This window comes from Sinocyclocheilus grahami, unplaced genomic scaffold (genome assembly GCF_001515645.1).
Source record: "Sinocyclocheilus grahami isolate Dianchi unplaced genomic scaffold, SAMN03320097.WGS_v1.1 scaffold171.1, whole genome shotgun sequence".
NCBI classification, from domain to species: domain Eukaryota; kingdom Metazoa; phylum Chordata; class Actinopteri; order Cypriniformes; family Cyprinidae; genus Sinocyclocheilus; species Sinocyclocheilus grahami.
This window is the reverse complement of record NW_015505350.1, coordinates 841,503-861,970: the sequence shown is the minus strand read 5'-3', so window position 1 is coordinate 861,970 and position 20,468 is coordinate 841,503. Positions and strand designations below refer to the sequence as shown.

Below are 20,468 nucleotides of genomic sequence, written 5' to 3'. Positions count from 1 at the left end.
TGCTGTAAATGTGCACACAGATGTGGACAGGTAATCGTGTTTACAGAATAAGCTCTATTCTGTGTTCTTTTTCAGTCTCAGGCCATTTCCTGCCATGTGATGAATTTGAGTGAAAATCTGCACTATGTGATTTTATTAATGAGCCTCTAATCGTAGGGTAACCATGGTAATAAGGTCCAAACAGAAGACACATACACAATAGAGACTATTCCTGTGAAATGAGAGAAAGATAAAAAGGAAGTAATGTGCGCTATTAGTGTGTGCATGTGTGATAGAGGTGATATGAAAGGGGAAAGATGGCCACAAATGGTGTTTTGCAAATGAGAGCTCAAAGATGGAACTGTCAGAAGTTACAATGTCACAAACTTCAAAATACTATTAAAGTAATAAGCTACATCATTTCGCATTTTCCCCATCTACATCCCCTTAACTGTGGTAAAATAATAATAATAACAACAAATAGCCTCTCATAGCTTCTTGCTTTTACAAAACAGCAGCAAGAGCAGCTGTTCAATAAATAATTAAAATTATTAGTAATAATTATAGATTTTTATTATTAATCTTTCGTATTATGTGCATGAAACTAAAAATAATGTAATAAAAATGACTGAAACAAATTAATTCTTACAACTTGATGACTGTTTACAGTTTACATTCACCTTAACTGACAAAATATATCTGATATTTTACAGCAGTTCTGAATATCCAATAAGAATATTCATTCAGTCAGGTAAATTCTTTCTGTTTTGTAACACGCATTTGCTCCTGTGCCCTTGATAAGACGCAAGAAACACTCAGAATATTCAGGCCATAATAAAAGCAGCACTAATATATAACTGATAATAATAGTAAATGAGCTGCTCTGTGAATAATTTCTTTAAAATCTTTATTTCTGGGTTTTGTGAAACTGAATAATTCATATAATTCCTGTAACGCTGGGAAACTTCTGCAGGTTTAGAGCGGGCAACTGAGCAAAAAGAGAGAAGGAGAGTTGTCTGGATTTTAGCATGTCAAACACTGTATTACAGCAGCCAGTTGAAGCTGTTATTAGGGATGGCTCAGTATAATTTTTTCATGTCCAATAATGGTAACAATACAGCAGCTTTATCTGCCAATAGCAAAGTTGTTTATTTCTGAGTTTTTATTTTGATCAGTTTTAGAATTGCTACCTTATTAACTTAACCATAAGCTGAGTCTTGTTACTACATAAAATATGTTATACATATCTATCTATCTATCTATCTATCTATCTATCTATCTATCTATCTATCTATTCTAGTACTTAACATGTCCTCCATAACTTTAAGTATACTGCTCTGACTTTAAGATCATGACAATTGTCATATCTGTCCTGTTTAACTCCTGGAGGACAACCTCTTTAAATTCCCTGATCTTTAATGGTCAGTGTCTCTACAAAATTTCCCACAGGTGCTCAAGAGTGATAATGGTGGGAGAAACACTTGTAGACTGAATGATTTTCACATTGGGAGAATGCGCTGTATACAGTCATTGTCATGTTGAAAATTCAACAACACGGGGAACGAGGAGAGGGTAGCATCTACCGTTTCAAATGTTTCTATTACATCACACAATGGTGTGTGAATTCATGACACCATTGATATAGCACAACTCCCCCCACATCTTCAGCACTCATAAATCCCAATATAAGAACTTCATGACCACTGAACTTCACACTGTGGGAACCAGGCAGTTCTCACTATACTCCTCCCCTAGCAATACCATACCATTTTGGATGGTTAGATCCAAAAAATTACTGACTTGGTCTCATGAGACCAGAGTATTTTTATTTATTTATTTAATGTTTTATTTGTTAGGGACAGATACAATAAACATAGATGAAACTGGAATAACCGTCATCACATGCATGTACCATAGTGCTTGTAGCAGAAGCTAATTTGCAACACTTGTCCCTAGGAGGGCTTTTATAAATTAGTTACAAAAAACAACAAGTACACAAATTTATAATATAAGTACACTAAACATTACTACAAGTTTGTTGATGTATCAACCAAGATTATAATTTTCAATAGATTTTAAATAGTCAGGCAATGAATTCCAAAATTTTACACCTTTTAGTAAGAGAACAGTCTGAGCAAATGATGTTTTACAATGTATAACTTTACAGTTTCCACTAGAAACCGCTCTAGTGGATCTACTACTCTCCTGCAATCTCTCAAAAAGTTTACATAATAGGGGCAAGACAATTTAAACATTTAAACACAAACTTTACATAATGAAAAAAGACAAAGTGAGCAAAGCTCAAAATCTTGTATTTACTTAGGATCTGACAAGTCAGTACGTTTACATAGACAACAATATTCCGATTTTAATACGATTAAGACAATACTCTGATTAAGAATCTGCCATGTAAACAGAGATTTTTGATTACCTTAATCTGGCTAAAGTCATAATCGAAGTAAACACTAATTGAATTAAGACATGTGGAGTATTCCTATTTTAATCGCATTATTGAAATGCAGTATAGACATGTAAACACCTTAATCACATTATTACCGTCATGTAGGACTTTTCACCGCATTTTGCGACAGGATACACACCCGGCAGTGGTCAACCGTTTGACGGCAAATAAAAGAGCTTTAACACCTGCCGTCGTCTGTATGCACGTACAAATAATTAACTGCACTTGAAGCTTTCATAAAATTAAAAATGAAACACGTCGGATGGCGTCACGTGGGGACGTAATGACGTGTGCCAGTAATCGAACTATGTACTATAACATGTAAAACGGTATTTTTCTTTGTGTTCACACCCTGGCTACTGTAAAGTGTTGAATTTGAGTGATTCAATTAAAAAAAAAAAATGTAAATTACATGTAAAACGGGAACATGAAAGGAATATACTAAAAGCAACTCATGTAAACACGATAATCATAATATTGGCTTATTCAGAATAAGGTAAATAATTACATTACTGATGTCCATGTAAACGTAGTCAGTGATGGTATCATATTTGCTTTCTATCTAAAATTTTCAAAGCTCTATTGTAAAGACATTCAACATGATTAATTATGGATTGATTTGTCTGAGACCAAATAGCTACTATTTGGTACACATGGTACAAATAACCATATGTGATATCATCAACAAATTAAAAAAAAGCACGATCATATGTTAAACAATTTCTTATTATTCTGAAGCTGGTAAGATTTGCCTTAATTGTTTTACGCAACTTTTTAACACGACTTTTAACATTTAACTGAGAATCGAAAATCATACCAAGATATTTTTCTTCTGACACTTGTTCTATAATCTCATCTTTAATTCTAATTTATAATGATTCTGTTACAGGTCATTTTCGAATTGAAAAGCATATGGACTTTGTCTTTTTAGTGTTTAAAGTAAAAAAAATAGGCATCAAGCCAAGCTGACACTTTCTCTAAATTGCTTGTTAACTTTTCTTCAATTTCCACACAATTCCTACCAGATACGTAGATAACCGTGTCATCAGCATACATTTGAAGACTCACATCAGGACACACTTCTGGAAGATTATTAATATAAATGCTAAAAAGAATCGGACCCAAAATTGTTCCCTGAGGAATTCCTATATCAATATTATGAGGAACTAACTTAAAATTATTAATGACAACACTTTGTTCACGACTTTTTAAACATGAATCAAACCACAACAGAGATCTTTTTTATATATTATACTTTGTTATTTTTGACATTAAAATATTATGATTTACGGTATCAAATGCCTTTTTCAGATCCAGGAATACTGCACCAACTTTAATCCTTTATCAAGTGGCCACTTAATATTTTCTAATAATAAGCAAGTAGCTGTTTCTGTAGAATGGTTATGTCTAAAACCAAATTGTAAAGGGTGTAAAAGATTATTAGTCTCTAAGTGATACAAAAATTGTTCTGATCCAACCTTCTCCAGCACTTTGGAAAGAACTTGGAAGACGACTAATTGGTCTATAGTTAATCATAGCATCTGAATTCCCAGATTTGAAAATAGGCTTTACTATCAGTGAACTGCCCAGTTCTGATAGAAAGATTAATAAGATGAGTAAGAGGCTTAACTAAAAACACTTCTTTTTTTTTTTTAAATGAATTGGATTCCTCTATTTTTTATATTTTGTAAATATTTAATATTGTGTAAATATGGGACTTTAATTTTACAAAATAGTTAATGGTTCTTTAGTTACAGTAGGAATTTTTGGTGTAGACAACAACCATGAAAAAAAATCACTCCTCACAAAATGAAAACTTAAAGTGAAGGCCTGATTATTTCAGGGACATGACGTGACAACTGCAGTAGGGGGAAGAGTTTCCGGGATCATTAATTTGACAGCTTAATATACTGTCTGTTCCTCAAATAAAGCTATTGATATGTCAAGTGATAGTGTTAAAAAAGGAAAATAGCAGAATCAGTAATGGAAATACAACTATGGAGATTCTACAGTGAAAGCTCTAAAAGACAATAATATCCTTATTTAGCTCAAATCAGTTCAGAATGTCTTCAGAAGAACTAGAATATAATTGTTCTTTTATAATAGGTTTTTGTTCTTTTTAGAGCATGACAGTAACAACCATAGCACATAGTACTAGATCTTTCATATTGGACTGATACCGATACAGAATATTGGATCGCACATCCCTAGAATCCCTTTCTATTCAAGAAAAGCTGTTCCTTACCTAATCCTAAGCGGTTTTCACATTCATTCTCACCTGCTCTTCAGTGTGCTGCTGGACACAGCTGTAGGTGTGACTAAGCCCAGTTCTGGTCAGCACGAAAGACGCCTGCTCATTGATTAAAGTGTCCAAGTGAGCCTCAATCTAGAGTCAGTGGCCAATAAAAATACATACAAATGTATTACATTTTAACTCAGTTTGACTCATCACAATTTTAACTTATCTACATTATCTTATAATTTATAATTTTATAATGTAACACACCTGAAACTCCAGCATTTCTAAGCGTTTGTCAGTGAATTCAAAGAGCGCTAGTGTGGTCTTCATCATGTATAGGGAGTTCACCATGTAGGTGGCCATATCTGCTGTGCCCAGGTTACTGGCTGATACAGTGCAAAGCTGCAGCAATGGATCAAGGATGCAGGACAATACCTGAGAAAAAGCATTGAAAAAAACAAAACAAAAGAGTGACCTAAATGTATCTGTCTGACATTAATATGAGTAAAGCACTCCATGCCTAACTGGAATAGTGTATAATATTATCAGTCTACTAGTGTAGTTGACAATATTGCACATGTATAAACATAAATACAAATATATTAAGACAACTGATTCATTTCTTGCATGAAACAACAGCAAAAAAACGTCACTTCTTCTACAAAATAATTTAATAAATGTATAATAAATAAACAGAATAAAAACAGAAACAGTGAGCATTTCTTTCGGATACTTTCTTTATATAAGCCAAATTCCAGTCACTAAAAGGTAGATACACACTGGATTTTGCCACAAAACATGAAAAGAAAAGTCACCTGTGCAAAGTCAGCCTGACGGGCATCAAGAGGCAGAACTGATGAATCATGGGAGGCCAAAACTTCCCTAAGGAGAGACAGAGTCTGAATGAGGGAGGCAGTGGGACCCAGATCAGGAGGTGGAAGCTCTACCTGAGAAAACAAGAAGTCTTTTATAAATCTTGTTTAAAAAAAAGTAATATATATTGTATAAATTTCACAGCCAAACTGAAAACATGTCCATTGTAAGATGTATTAATATCACTGTGTATTAAAGTGCATTTTTAATGTTTTTTTTAATTTTTTTTATACATTGACACAAAAAGAACATCATGTCACTGATCCCCTGACAACACGTTTTTAACTCCATACATTCTGACTTTTAAGAGTGGTATTTACCATTCCAGACCCTCAAAATCAAGCCAGGCATGTCTGACAGTGAAACTGACACCTCTGAAGGCTGACTAATAAACACCCTGCTATGCGAACACTACCTAGAGCTCTGCTGCCTCTAATATAGCTTATTAGCTCAAGCTTGTGTTCCTGGCACCGAGCAACATCAGGGAGTGATACGTAACGTCCTAAGCCTGAGGTGATTTGATTAGTGTGCTGCTAAGGCGATAATTCTCTCAGAAGCGTAGAGCGGAGGCCATCTTGTTCTGGCTATTGATCCACTTATCAATGAAGTGTTTTTTTTTAACTAGCCTGTTCGTGTTCAAGGATATTTTGGGGATAATTTAAAATCCCTGGTGTGAGAATGTGTTTTTTTCCGCCTGGTAAAAACAAAATCCAACTGATGAATGACTGTGAGGCACATTTGCGCACATTTGTTATGTTGATCACTACAGAGCTATAGGGGTAGGATGCTGTGTTAGGGCGCCTAAATGCTAGTGTATTCTGGGTTGTTTTTAGACAGTTGCTAAAGTGTTTTCATTGGCTGGTAAGGCATTGTTTACTGGTTTACTGACATAAGTTCAGAATTTTTACACCTTTTCAGATATGTGGGAACATTAGAACAAAATAATAGATTTGAAAAAGAAAAAGAAAAAAAAACTTGGGATGAGTTATTTAAGTATTGTTTGAATACTATTATAGTATTTATATTTTTTAATATTTTCAGAATTTTTTTATATATCAACTTTCAGTAATTTAGTTATGTGCTTTTTTTTTAATCAGTTTTAGTTTTTTGTAAATATCTATATATGAGTTTATTTTAATGTTTAGTGATTTTAGTACTTGAACTTACAGTTGTGCTCAAAATTATTCATACCCTTGGTAAATATGATCAAAGAAGGCTGTGAAAATTAATCTGTATCATCAATCCTTCAGATATTTTATTTTAAAAATGTACTAAAATCTAATCTTTCATTGGAGAATAAGAATTTAAAATGGGAGAGAAATCTCATTATCAAATAAATGTTTTTCTCTAATACACATTGGTCACAATGAATAATTTATCCAATACTTTTTGCCAAGAGAACAGCTCTGAGTCTTCACCTAATGTCTGAAGAGTTTAGAGAACATCTGACAGGAGATCAGAGACCCTTCCTTCATACAGAATCTCTCCAGACCCTTCAGATTTCCAGCTGCATCTCCTCTTCAGTTCACCACACTCATTTTCTATAGGGTTCAGCTCAGGGAACTGGGTTGAACAGGGCAGAAGCTTGGTTTTGATCTCAGTGACCCATTTTTGTTTTGATTTTGATGTTTGTTTGTGGATCATTGTCCTGTTGGAAGATCCAACCATGGCCCATTATAAAATTTCCAGCATGGACAGTCATTTTATTGGGTTTATATAGATATTTTATATAATCTATTATGCCATTTATCTGAACAAGATATCCAGGATCTCCGGAAGAAAAATATGCCCACAACATTAAAGATCCAGCAGTATATTTCATTGTATACATGGGTTACTTTTTTATCCCTGTGTGCACCAAACCCATCTTGAGTATTTGCTGCTAAAAAGCAAATTTTTTTTTGTTTCATCTGACCATTGAATCCAGTCCCGTTTAAAGTTCCAGTCGTGTCTAGCAAATAAATATACTGGAGTTTGTTTTTGGATGAGAGCATTTTCTTTTCTAGTTTTTTCTTGAAACCCTCCCAAACAAAATATATTTTTTGAGGCTTTCTGACCCCAAGACTTAACTATTTTCTGCAGTTCTCCAGCTGTGATCCTTGGAGTCTTTGGCCACTCATACTCTCCTCCACACCGTGCATGAGGACGATATAGACACATGTCCTCTTACTGTATTAGAGAAAAATATTTATTTCATAATGTGATTTTCCCTCACTTTCACTTTTTCTTTTTTACTTTAAAGGTTAGATTATTTGTATTTTTTTTTTAATGAAAGATCAAGTGGATAAACAACGCGGATTTATTTTCACAGCTGCCTTTGATCATATTTATCAAGGGTATGAATAATTTTGAGCACAACTGTACATATTTTAGTTAGTTGCCAAGGCAACATTTCTAATTTGTTTAACTTTTTAAGTTTAAGCTTTTCATTTAATATTTACATTTTATTTTATATCAGCTTTATTTCAACTACCCCACAGTTATAGTTTTATATATAAAAAAAACAACACTGAAATGTACTTACTTTATCCATGAGGCGACTGGCGTGAAGACTAAGGCTGTTGAAGAACATCTTCTTACTGAGCATGTGCATCTCATCAATGGTCATCAACAGAGAGGAAACACTGGTACCCATGATACCACTGAGAGAGAGACTTATGCATTCAGAAAAACTGGAGCATCTTGCAATAGGCTATACCTAAAACTGGATCTATATTTTTGGATCTCTGTTCTTCAGTAATTGAAGAAAGATTTGTCTTCCATCAAATGTAGTATAAAATACAATAAAAAACAAATAAACCCAATAAAGTCATTTGCAGAGATGTTTGTGTACCTGATGGTGTGATGGTAGAACTTGAGCAGGTTGGAGAGTTTATACAGAAGAACAGCACCGGGCTCTGCAATGATCACCTGCTCAATTCGGACCTGGTAGAGAGAAAAAAAAAAAAAAAATCTGATTTCATTATTGCCTGTTATAGATCTCGTTTCCAGAATCTCACATTTATATTTCCGCTACTGAAAGAAAGAGAGATAGGCTAACAAATAAAAGTGTAGTCTGCACAAAATTGTATGTTATTTTATTCATCTTGTCAAGAGTCTTGAATTTATTGACTTTGACTTGAATTTATATGAATTATCTTAAGACACGAAATTCGTTTAATATTTTATGCAACAGTAGGAAAAAGTGTCAGAGAAAATAAAAAAATGTTGTACAAAAATTTGATTTCTTATTTTTATTCGTCTTGTCAGGATACATTTCGTTTAACATTTACAACACAATAGGGAAAAGTGTGAGAAAAAAAAGAGAGAAAAAAATTTAATTGTAGGTTGTACAAAAATAGCCTATTAGCTAGGTTATTTGTCTTGTCAAAATACTAAATTCATGGACATTTTTCTGTTAACACAGTAGGAAAAGTGTTGCAGAGAAAAATAAATAAATACGACATCTGTAATTTAAAATTATAGGCTAAGCAAAATATAAACAAAACTGAGTTGAACGTCCTTCAAGGACAGCACATCCACACTTTGCTACATCCTTATTCTGCTCTGTTACTCATCGATAACCTGCCTGTTCTGTCTTGAGGGCCGTATATTTAACACCGGTACAGCCTGCTCTGAGCATCGTTAAGCACATGCTGCGCACAGACCCCGCAAATAAAACGTGTGACGCAGAAAGCATGCATGCAGCACGTGCATAACAGTCCAAGTGCAGGCTGTACCGGTGGTCAATAAGAATAAAGCGCAGATATGGTGTTCTAAATGGAAGTCGGGAACAGGATATTATTAGACCGCCCGCTCCTGTTCAAATTACACCAGAGTTACCGACCTCTACCGCGTTTTATTCGGGAATTTAATCCCACGGCACAAAAAATCTGGTCGGGTCCCGCAGTTCCCGCGAATGCAGACCTCTAATGTGAACCTGGACTACAAAACCAGTCAAAATTAGGACGGGTATATTTGTAGCAATAGCCAATAATACATTGTATGGGTCAAAATTATACATTTTTATTTTATGCCAAAAATCATTAGGATATTAAGTAAAGATCATGTTCCATAAAGATATTTTGTAAATTTCCTACCGTAAATATATGAAAACTTAATTTTTGATTAGTAATATGCAATGCTAAGGACTTCATTTGGACAACTTTAAAGGTGATTTTCTCAATATTTTGATTTTTTTTGCACTCTCAGACCAGATTAGTTTTTCAAATAGTTGTATCTCGGCTAAATATTGTCCTATCCTAACAAACCATAACCTAACAATCAATGGAAAGCTTATTTATTCAGCTTTCAGGTGATGTATAAACCTCAATTTCAAAAAATGTACCCTTATGACTGGTTTTGTGATCTGAGATACAGGACTGAGATATATTGCAAGCAGAATTTGAACTTGGGCTGCCCATTTGAGCATTAAAGCACAGTTATTAACCAACTATGCCACAGCTTCAGGCTGATCTTTTTTGATAAAAGTTTAAATATCAGTCTTAATGACACTATTTCCATCTCACCTTGAGTGGTCTGCACACTCCTTCAGTGATGTGGCCAACTACTTCCTGCATGTTTTCTTCAACCCCTACACAAACACAGCAGAACAGATTTATCTACAACTCAACAACATTCAGTAAAACAAGTATAACCCCAACATGAGTTTAACCAGCTCTAAAATGTGTGTGGTCATCTCTAAGCTATTGACAATGGACGGTGGACCTTTTATTGGCCAAATTGTATTAATGTGACCACACCTTAAAGGGATAGTTCACCCAAAAACGAAAATTCTGTCTTTAATTACTCACCCTCATGTCGTTCCAAACACGTAAGACCTTCGTTCATCTTCGGAACACAAATTAAGATATTTTTGATGAAATCTGAAAACTTTCTAACCCTCCATAGACAGCAATGCAACTGAAATGTTCCCAGGCCCAAAAACGTAGTAAGGAGGACATCGGTAAAATAGTCCATGTGACATCAGTGGTTCAACCAATTTTACAAAGCTACGAGAATACTTTATGTGCGCAAAGAAAACAAAACAAAACAAAAAAGACTTTATTCAACTATTTTTCTCCCTCGAGAGAGTTCATCTGCTCATAAGCATGCGTCGTGGTACTCTTGATAATGGCAGAAGATGGTAATAAAGTCGTTATTTTTGTTTTCTTTGCGCACAATTTTCTGGGCCTGGGAACATTTCAGTTACATTGTTGACTATGGAGGGTCAAAAAGCTCTTGGATTTCATCAAAAATATCTTAATTTGTGTTCCACAGATGAACGAAGGCCTTGCAGGTTTGGAACGACATGAGAGTGACTAATTAATGATAGAATTTTCATTTTTAGGTGAACTATCCCTTTAAGGTGTGGTCACATTAACACAATTTGACCAATAAAAGGTCCACCGTCCATTGTCAATAGCTTAGAGATGTATGAAGCACAGCTCACACAGAAATCACTTTCAAAACCAAGCAACTTTCTGATGGTTAGTCAGCAAATCTGCAAGACCAACTTGGCTTCATGTGAAAGTTAAAATCTCACAGATTCTTACTGGAATTGGAACTGACCTTTTTTACAGCGCAGTTTTGCTAATATGACCGCACTTTAACAATGGAGGCAAGACTTCAGCAACTGTACAATGGGTGAATGCATCCCACTTGGTTTTCAAGAGAAATCCATTGATGTTAAAACTGACATTTGATAAGTGAAACAAATTTCACTTAAACTTAAATAACATAATTAAATATGTAACAAATCTAAAACAATCAATTGACATATAATATCTTTAATCTTTAGATGCACAGAAAAAAGTTAAGTGATAAAAAAAGGGACACTAGTCAAATGTGACATGCCCAAATGTAGACAGATTTGTTCATATTGAAAGCAAATTAGTTCTGAACTAGAAAAGCTCTCTTACAGTGTATACACTGTGTTTGTGAGATTTAGGTGGAATGACATACCTTGCACGGTAACTTGCTTGAGCAAGGCTTCCAGGTGCTCCTTCTCTGAGGCTGTGGCTTGGTGGAGCCAGGCCAACATGTCCCCAACATACCTGGTTGGATGATTGTATGTATAAGCATAAACAAAGATAAAAATGCATGGAAACCTATACACAATATTATTTTACCTCTATAAAGGCTTCTATATCATATTTGATTCACAAATTTCTAAGGCCCCTAAATGTGCTTTTTCAGGCGGTTGATAATATGAAATTAAAAGGAAGAAGTAAAATGAGAAGAGCCATCTGTGTGCCCTCTTGACTTTGTCATTTGCTTGCTTTCATCACTTTAGGTTTTTCTTGTGCACTGGTTCACCAAGTTAAACAAGCCAACCAGACTGATCTCTAAGAACTAACTGCTCAAAATGCAACTGCTGCTTCAACATGCTCAAATGGCCACAAAGCCAGAGACAGGGTCCAACTTGTGCCGACGGTAAGAAACATGCAACAAAAAATGAGCAGAGACTCAATGACAGTCCAAAAATGGACAACTGTTAGCTTGTTGTGTAATGGCCTTAACCCTATAACCCAAAGTTTATTTTGTTTTTTACATGTATGCTTGGATATGCATATAGTGTACAAGATGCAAATTTCCTCATCATCATAGTATGTGCACAGTCAGATCTTCTTAATTATACAATGTACGCTCAACAAACTACTGAAGACGACGACAATAGACACCCACATGGAAGAGTGCTTGTGTGAGGGAACTAAAAGATACTTGCAACTCTAGTTTAATCAAATACAAAGTCATTTTGAACTCTAGTGCATGTGTTGAGTGCCTGTGTTCATGTGGACATCAAATTGCGTATATTTTAAGCATATAATGTGATGGAAACATCATTAAAAACAGCTTGGTGCTGAATTGCACAGTCAGGAACTGAATGGCTAGATGAATAATTATTTGGAGTGTCTTCTAGATTTGTAGTTACATCTAATAGAGTTATAGATTTCCTGAGATTTGAGGCCATCACACAGTCAGCTATCATTACGTCGGCTCCATATCCTTTAATACTGGACAGCGGGGGAAAGTGCTGTTCTGAGAACCACCGCTTCCCACTTTTATCGACGTTCTGCCAAGAACCTCGTGTTCTCTCCTCAGGTTCCAAACGGGATGGGCGGAGGAGGGCATTCGAAAGCTTGAAGGGGTGCTGGCCTGGAGCGCGTGCGCCAATCCATAGATCTCAACAGCCGACCTTTCGTTGAACCTGCACTAAGTAATTCTCTGAAAGAGGAAGCACTTCCCTGAAAGAATCAGGTTGGGTTTAATGTGCTTAGACACTGAATTGGATTTTCAGCTTCGGGAGATGTGGCACATAGAGGAGCAGCATGGTGGCTCTGAGTGTGAAGACGTTAATCAACAATGGAAAGGCTTTTAGCTGCTAACAACGGTGTGACCCTCAAAATGACCCCCCCAATTATAGCGGTTTGAAGTGATTATTTTTAGCGTGCAGAAGAGAAAATGTCATCCAATGTCTTTCCGCAAGCTTTTGAATGGAATCATTGGGTGGGAGGGTTGGGATGTGCACTTGTCGTAGACTCTACCTCATCGGATCATGAGAGTGCATCTCTATGGGTCTCGGGGTACCGCCCGGTCCTCCGCGGGTCAGGGCGTCGATAAAGCCTCGAACCACGGCAGACCGCCGAGCTGTTCCAAACTCATCCAGTGTGTACCTGAGAGAATGAAAACAGTGAGAATTAAATATGAATTCAAGAGATAATGGTATGTCTGGTTAGCATGGCCCCGTTAGCTCATTAGTCGATGTAAATACACGCTCTGCAGGCAAAAACGATCTTTCTGTATGAAAGCCATTTAAAATGAGATGTTTTTCCAAAAAAATATAATTTTTCAAAGCCACATATAGTATATATTGCTGTTTTACTAACGTCAATGATTTAGCAGTGCCTGAAATAAATAGGTAATAATGTAAAATAAATTGGTAATAATAAAATAATAAAATTTTCCATTCTTTTAAACTTTTTTCTCTGTGAATTTATTTTTGAAAAAACCTTTCAGATGAAGATCCGTCAGCGCTGCCGCCCTCTGGGCGGTCGGCGGTGCCGGAGACGGACCCGGAAATGATGGCTATGCTTTCCCGGGCCGCCGAGAGTGTCGGGCTCGAGTGGAACATTCCACCGCATCCCGAACCCTCAAGGTTGGACGATTGGTTTCTCGGGGTGGCGCGCGCTGGTTCTCAGGGCCCCACTCCAGTGCCTTTCTTCCCGGAGGTGCATGATGAGATCGCTGGGTCAAAGACGGCACCTTTTACTGCCAGAAACACGACCTGGAAGTTCTCAAAGAACTCCGTACCGCGACGGACCTCGCGCTATGAGCGACGAAGGTTACGGCGCGGTCTCTGGGTCATGCCACGTCTACTATGGTGGTCCAGGAGCGCCATCTCTGGCTGTGTCTGGCCGACATGCGCGAGGCGGACAAGACAAGATTCCTGAACGCCCCCGTGTCCCAGACCGGCCTGTTCGGCGACACGGTGGAGAACTTCGCCCAGCAGTTCTCCGCCGCCCAAAAGCAGACTAAGGCCATCAGGTACATCCTGCCCCGGCATGCAGCTGCTGCCCCCACCCGGCCCCGGCTCCCGCGCAGCGTCCGCAGCAGCCTCCAGCAAGACTGCGCCGAGGAGCTGGCTGCAGGGCAGCCGCCCCGCCCGTCCAGGCCCCCGCCAGACCTGGTGGTAAGCGAAGGTGCAAGAGGCCCCGAGACGGGCGACCCAGAGATGGAGGGAGTTGCTCTTCGGGAGATGCCGGGGGGAGAATCTTTTGTTTCCTTTTTTTCTGCCACTGGCCTCGCGGTCAGTGGTACCCAAATTCTCGACAAAAGAGCAATTTCTCCCTTCTCTGGGTCCCCTGAGGGGACGGGGGGCTGTGGACGGTCCAGAGCCGTATCACACTCACCCTCCTCTCTCGCCAGCGAGCAGCAGTGGGCGGATCGGGAGGACGAACCAACGGACTACCCACGCACCCTCTGCTCAAACGCAGGTCAGTGTTGCACACACCCAGACCCCGCCTCGGACCGGCAAAGAGACGCCCGGGCCGGGTCCCTGTGTTCTTTCACGCTGCCCCACTGCTGGTACGCCTGTAGTTCCGTTGCTCCCTCCTTCAGGGAACGAGGGTTACATACGTAACCGAGATGTTCTAGCTTATTTAAATGCTTGTTTTGTCTTTGTTAAGTCATCTTAAGGCCCCTTGGCTGAGAACCAGTTCTGTGAGTTCTGAGGTCTCATAAGCAAAGATGGCAAGATTTCAAATCTTTCACTTCCGAGGGTGCTACTGCAGACCTCCTTGAATGACTTTAGAGATGCAACAACTTTGAACACAATAGCACATGCATATTATCATAATCCTAAAATTTTACATGGAATCCTTAAGACCAACTAGTCGGAAAGACTAGTTGATTTTAAAAAATATGTAATTTTGTACATCTCTAGTATAAATAAGATTAAACGGGCCATGAAACATAACAGACATTGCAAGACCTTCGGAACAGCCACTGAAATCAGAAAGAGAAAAATACTTTACGTTAGAGACACCCAGGGTCACACACACACACACACACACACACACACACAGAGAGAGACAAAAACAATGGAGGGCCCCGTTTGCAGTTAGGAAATGTGGCTGTGTTTTGATCTACAGGCTGAGAACGGCCCTGTGCAGACTAAACAGTAGTGACCGCAGCAGCCAGAGAAAAAGGGAGGAGAGGAGGGATGTAGACGTTTGGCATGGATTCCAGGAACTCTGGAGGCCCTGTCCTCTCACTCTTTCTCCTCTGGCCTTGGACTCCCATAGATAAAAAGGGGAAGTGAGAGTGCAGGACAAAAGACAAGGGGCACACAAACACAAAGAGAAAGAGAGAGAACAAGAAAACATAAAAGTGTGTGAGAAAAAACCCCCCACAGAAACACACGAGCACGAACACGAGGAAATGCACGAGCCAGTGTTTAAATGTATGAAGGTACCGCAGCACCTTGGTTAACAGTATGGTCTATGAAAAGATAAACTGAAGTGTTACAAATGGTAGAAATAACAAACAGAGAGAGAAACTGAATATTTTGGAACTACTGAAAGATGTCACAGATTGTCAGCACAGGAAGTATCGACAAGGAAATGAGATGAAATATGACAACTGCGTAACTTTGAAAAATGTGACACTAAATATTTACTTTGTCTAAAGCACGGTTTCCCATTAAAATAAACAAATGGGTTGCACAATTATTTAAATTAAAACTGAAATAGTAATATACAGTGCCTTGTGAAAGTATTCATACCCCTTAATTTTTTTTTCACGTTTTGTTATGTTGCTGCCTTATGTTAAACTGCTTTAAATTACTTTTTTTCCCACATCAATCTACACTCCATACACCATACTAACAAAGCAAAAACAGAATTGTCACAACTTCGTAAATTTATAAAAAATACAAAACTGAAATATGTACATTGCATAAATATTCATACCCTTAACTAAATATTTAGCTGAAGCACCTTTACAGTCTCAAGTCTTTTTTGTTTAATGCGACAAGCTTTGCTCATCAGCATTTGGCAATTATCTGCAATTCTTCTCATCTCTTCACCTCTCAAGCGCTGTCAAGTTGGATGGGGGCAGACGCACATTTTCAGGTTTCTCCAGAAATATTTGATTGGGTTCAATCCCAGGCTGTGGCTGGGCCAATCAAGGACATTCACAGAGTTGTCTATAAGCCACTCTTGCTGTGTACTTACGGTCATTGTCCTGTTGGAAGGTGAACCTTTTGCCTTATCTGAGGTTCTGAATGCTCTGGGCTGGGTTTTCATTAAGGCTATCTCTATATTTTGCTGCACTGAGTGTTCCTTCTACTCTGACGAGTCCCTCAGTCCCTGCCGCTGAAAAACAGCCCCACAGCATGAGGCTGCTACCAGCACACTTTACTTTTGGGATGGTACTCTGCAGGTGATGAGCCTGGTTTCCTTCGAACATGCTGCAAACATGATAGAATTGAGGTTCATAAGACCAGAGAATCTTGTTTTTCAGAGTCTGAGGGTCCTTTAGGTGCTTTTTTTTCCAAATTCCAAGCGTGTTTTCATGTGTCTTAACTGAAGAGAGGATTGAGTCTTGCCACACCGCCATAAAACCCAGATTGGTGGAGTGTTGCAGTGATGTTTGTCCTTCTGTAGATTTTTCCTATCTCCACATATGATCATGGAGCTCAACTAGAGTGACCATCAGGTTCTTGGTCACGACACTAACCAAAGCCCTTCTCCATCAGTTGCTCAGTCTGGCCAGGAGGCCTGCTCTAGGAAGAGCCCTGGCTGTTTCAAGCTTCTTCCATTAAGGGTAACAGAGACTACATGCTTCTGTGAACCTTCAATGAAGCAGAAGCAGAAGCTTTTTCTGAACTCTTCCACAGATGTGTGGCTTGACGCAAACCTGTTTCTGAGCTCTACAGGCAGTTCTTTTGACCTCAGTGCTTGATTTTTGCTCTGATATGCATTATCAGCTGTTAGACCTTTTATTAAGTCATGTGCGCCTTTCCAAATCATACCCATTCAATTGAATTTGCCACAGGTTAACTTCACTCAAAGTGTTGTAACATCTACATGCAATAGAATGCTCCTGAGCTAAATTTCAACTGTCCCAGATATATGAATACTTATGCAATGGAATCATTTTAGTTTTTTATTTTTAATAAATTTGCAAAGATGTTAAAAAACATTTTTTTGCTTTACCATTATGGTGTATGGAGTGTAGATTGATGTGGAAAAAAAATAATTTAAAGCAGTTTAACATAAGGCAGCAACATAACAAATCGTGAAAAAAATGAATACTTTCGCTAGGTACTGTATATTATGAAAATTCTAAATATCAAATCAAAGGTTCCAATTTAATTAAAGAAGTCTATACAGCAGTCTTTTGGCTGTGTGTTTCAGTGTAAAGAGTGGAACTGTGTTCATTTACACAGTGTTTTCAGAGCAGCTCAGTTCACAGAAGGGGTGTGCGATAGAGCTGCATGATTCTGGATAAATTGAGAATCACGATATTTTGTCTCAAATAGAGATCACGATTCTGAACTAATGCGTAATTTACAAAATGCTGTGACAAAATATTAATTGCTGCAGTCAGTTTAAAAGTGTTTAATTAGTTTAATTTTTAATGGTTACAAATTTAAATATATAAAATATTTGTATATTTATATATATGCAGATTTGAATGTTCCGGTAGGACTTTTTCAAAGGTTTAACAGACACAGACGAATCGTTGTCACTGAGAAATGAGATTGCGTGGGTGTTTGAATCGAGATCGCAACCTTTTAACAATTAATCATGCAGCTTTAGTGTGCGATATCACAATTTTTAATTGTGGATGATTAAAATGTTTCCACGATCTGCTTTTGAAGAAATATCCTAGTATCGTGCTATAGCGCACATTCTATCAGTTGCAGTTTTGGCGCCTCCGTCCCAATATACTGTACAAAGCGACATACATCAAATGTTAACTCAGTGGTAGCGTTAAACTCACGGGACATTGCATTTAATCGTAATCACAAAAGTACATTATTGCATGTGCTTTAACCCTTTAAGCCCTGAGGGCATTTTTGCATCACTGAAGTTGATGTTTTTTGTGAGTGACATACACAAAAATAATGACTCATAACTCGAAGACTGTAGCAAGGAGAGTCAAAAGGTTGGTATCGTTTGATAGGAAACTAATATTTCACTTGGACATTCTCCTGCTGAGAAATAGCTGATAAAATGTAAGAAAATTTTGGGTGTTGATGAGACATTTTTCATATCGGTCTTATTTGACATTCAATATCTCAGGACAGAAATAAGGTAGGAGGAAAATTCTTTTTTGATGATATTCCCCAGCATGTTAGCTGTATTTGTTTCAATTTTGTGGTGACAGCATAAAGTATCCAAAAGTTACAGTATTTTGTAACAAAATAGGCCTTTTTTTAGCTCTTGACTCCCTGAAGGCATTTTAAAAACTGTTGTTTTCTGAGTGCCATACACAAAAATAATGACTCATAACTCCAAGACTGTAGCAAGGAGAGTCAAAAGGTAGGCATTGTTTGATAGAAATCTTTCTATATTTTTAGGGGGGAAAAACTTTGCATTTAAATATTCTCATTTTGAGAAATAGGTGATAAAATGGGAACTTTTTCATATTCTTATTTGACATTCAATATCTCATGAAATAAATAAGGTAAGAGAGAAAAAAAATGTACATATGTGCTGTATGTGAATTACATTTTGTGGTGATATCATGAAGTAATCAAAAGTTACAGCATTTGGAACCAAGGTAGCCTTTCTCTTAGCCCTTTACAGTTTTGAAATTGTTGTTTTGAATTTAAAGTAATGCCTCACTCAAGTTTAGTCAAAGCCCCAAACAATTATACTTGTTTTATTCTACTCGATGAGACCTTTCAAATGACATATGACACATGACTATCTGAGCTGTATGTTTCTGACATATTAGAGTACATGGCACAAAAAATGTTTTCCCTAAATTATGAAAACATTTTTTTCGATGTATCCGCATATAACTCAGCACTACTTCGGAGTTAATCAAAGTGGCTACATGCATTGTAAAGTTCAGACTCCAAGCTTTCAAATTACACCTATTACACCTATTTTGTGTTGATCAATGCATTGATTTTGAAAAATATGATTATTAATTTTTTCTTTGCTAGGGGGCGCACACTCCTAAACCGGTGGTACACTCCGGTTTAGAGGAAATAGGCAGCACTAGTTAGGAGTTGATCAAAATGGTTGGATGCATTCGAAAGCTGAATTTCTAAGCTTTAAAATGATACCTAATTATTAAAAAAAGTTATATAAAAGATAAAATACACAGAAATATTCTAGGTTTTACATTCTGCTTGCCAAGTGTTCAATGGAGCTCTGTAACTGATTTCTTCAATTCATGGGTTTAGGTATTATTTACACACGAAAGACACTGTCAAAGACAGATTGTTTTTGGACTCATTTGAATCACGAGAATCTGCTGTAAATAATGATATGCCATTTTCCACGATCGGAACATGTTTCATGAAATGACAAGCGTATAAATCCATGAGAAAGTTACACCATGTGTGCATTTGGGGTTTTATGTGTTATAACTCAATGACAAATATCTTTAGATCTAAATGACAGATTATGGTATCATTTTAAATAGGAGAATTTTCTGAAAATAATTTCGTGCCATTTTCCACAATCTATGCATGTTTCTTGAAGTTATGAATGAAAATGTAACCTATATTTTACTTAATTTAATGGTTTAATGTGTGTGATAACATCATAAGGAATATCTTTAGATCTAATGAACAAATGCCATCGGACGATGTCTACAGTGAAACATTGTGATGGACGATGATATCGGGGGGCGGGGTTAGGGGGTGTGCCCGAAGCGTGAATCCATATGCAGAAAGGCATGGAAAACAAATAATGTGTTCTACGGAGCCACTAAAGGGACATGGTTAGCCGCTTGCTAGCGGTAGACTATTACATTACAGTACATGAAAGTTCACTTACCACATACACAGAGTAAGGCGATATGACTGATAGGACAATGGCGAATGATTTGCAGATACTGAGCACCACTGACAAATATCTAATCTTGTAAAATGTGTGGTAGGTACTGCCGCTCCGTAGTATACAGTCCTTGTGATCATGAATCTCGAAAGTAAAAGTAAAAAGAGAGCGCGCATTCGAAAGCGGTTTCAATGCCCGCAATTTAGTATAATTACCCAACGATATATTTGCGAGAGAAAGTATTGAAATATTTTTTTTATCCTCCCATCTCGTAGGCTTTATTCCCTTTAGGGGTTCTGTAGTACACTTAATTTCCTTTCCAAACATGGTATTGGGATGCGGTGGGGGGTATGGGGGGGATCACGATGCCGGCTCAACATCGTGTTGTCTGTCAGCCATCGGCGATGGACGA

The 20,468-nt window shown here is 37.4% G+C and overlaps 1 protein-coding gene across 2 annotated transcripts in view; it reads right to left on the bottom strand.

The window, feature by feature from the left end:
• cog6 (component of oligomeric golgi complex 6) overlaps window positions 1–20,468 on the bottom strand; it is a 60,508-nt gene that overhangs the window by 7,735 nt on the left and 32,305 nt on the right. For both annotated transcript variants that reach the window (XM_016283190.1, XM_016283191.1), the window contains exons 9-16: window positions 13,079–13,207; window positions 11,496–11,587; window positions 10,061–10,125; window positions 8,386–8,477; window positions 8,077–8,194; window positions 5,495–5,626; window positions 4,947–5,114; window positions 4,719–4,826 (exon numbers count right to left, since the gene is read on the bottom strand). In XM_016283190.1, coding sequence (XP_016138676.1) covers window positions 4,719–4,826; window positions 4,947–5,114; window positions 5,495–5,626; window positions 8,077–8,194; window positions 8,386–8,477; window positions 10,061–10,125; window positions 11,496–11,587; window positions 13,079–13,207 — 904 coding nt within the window. The remainder of the gene's footprint in view (window positions 1–4,718; window positions 4,827–4,946; window positions 5,115–5,494; window positions 5,627–8,076; window positions 8,195–8,385; window positions 8,478–10,060; window positions 10,126–11,495; window positions 11,588–13,078; window positions 13,208–20,468) is intronic.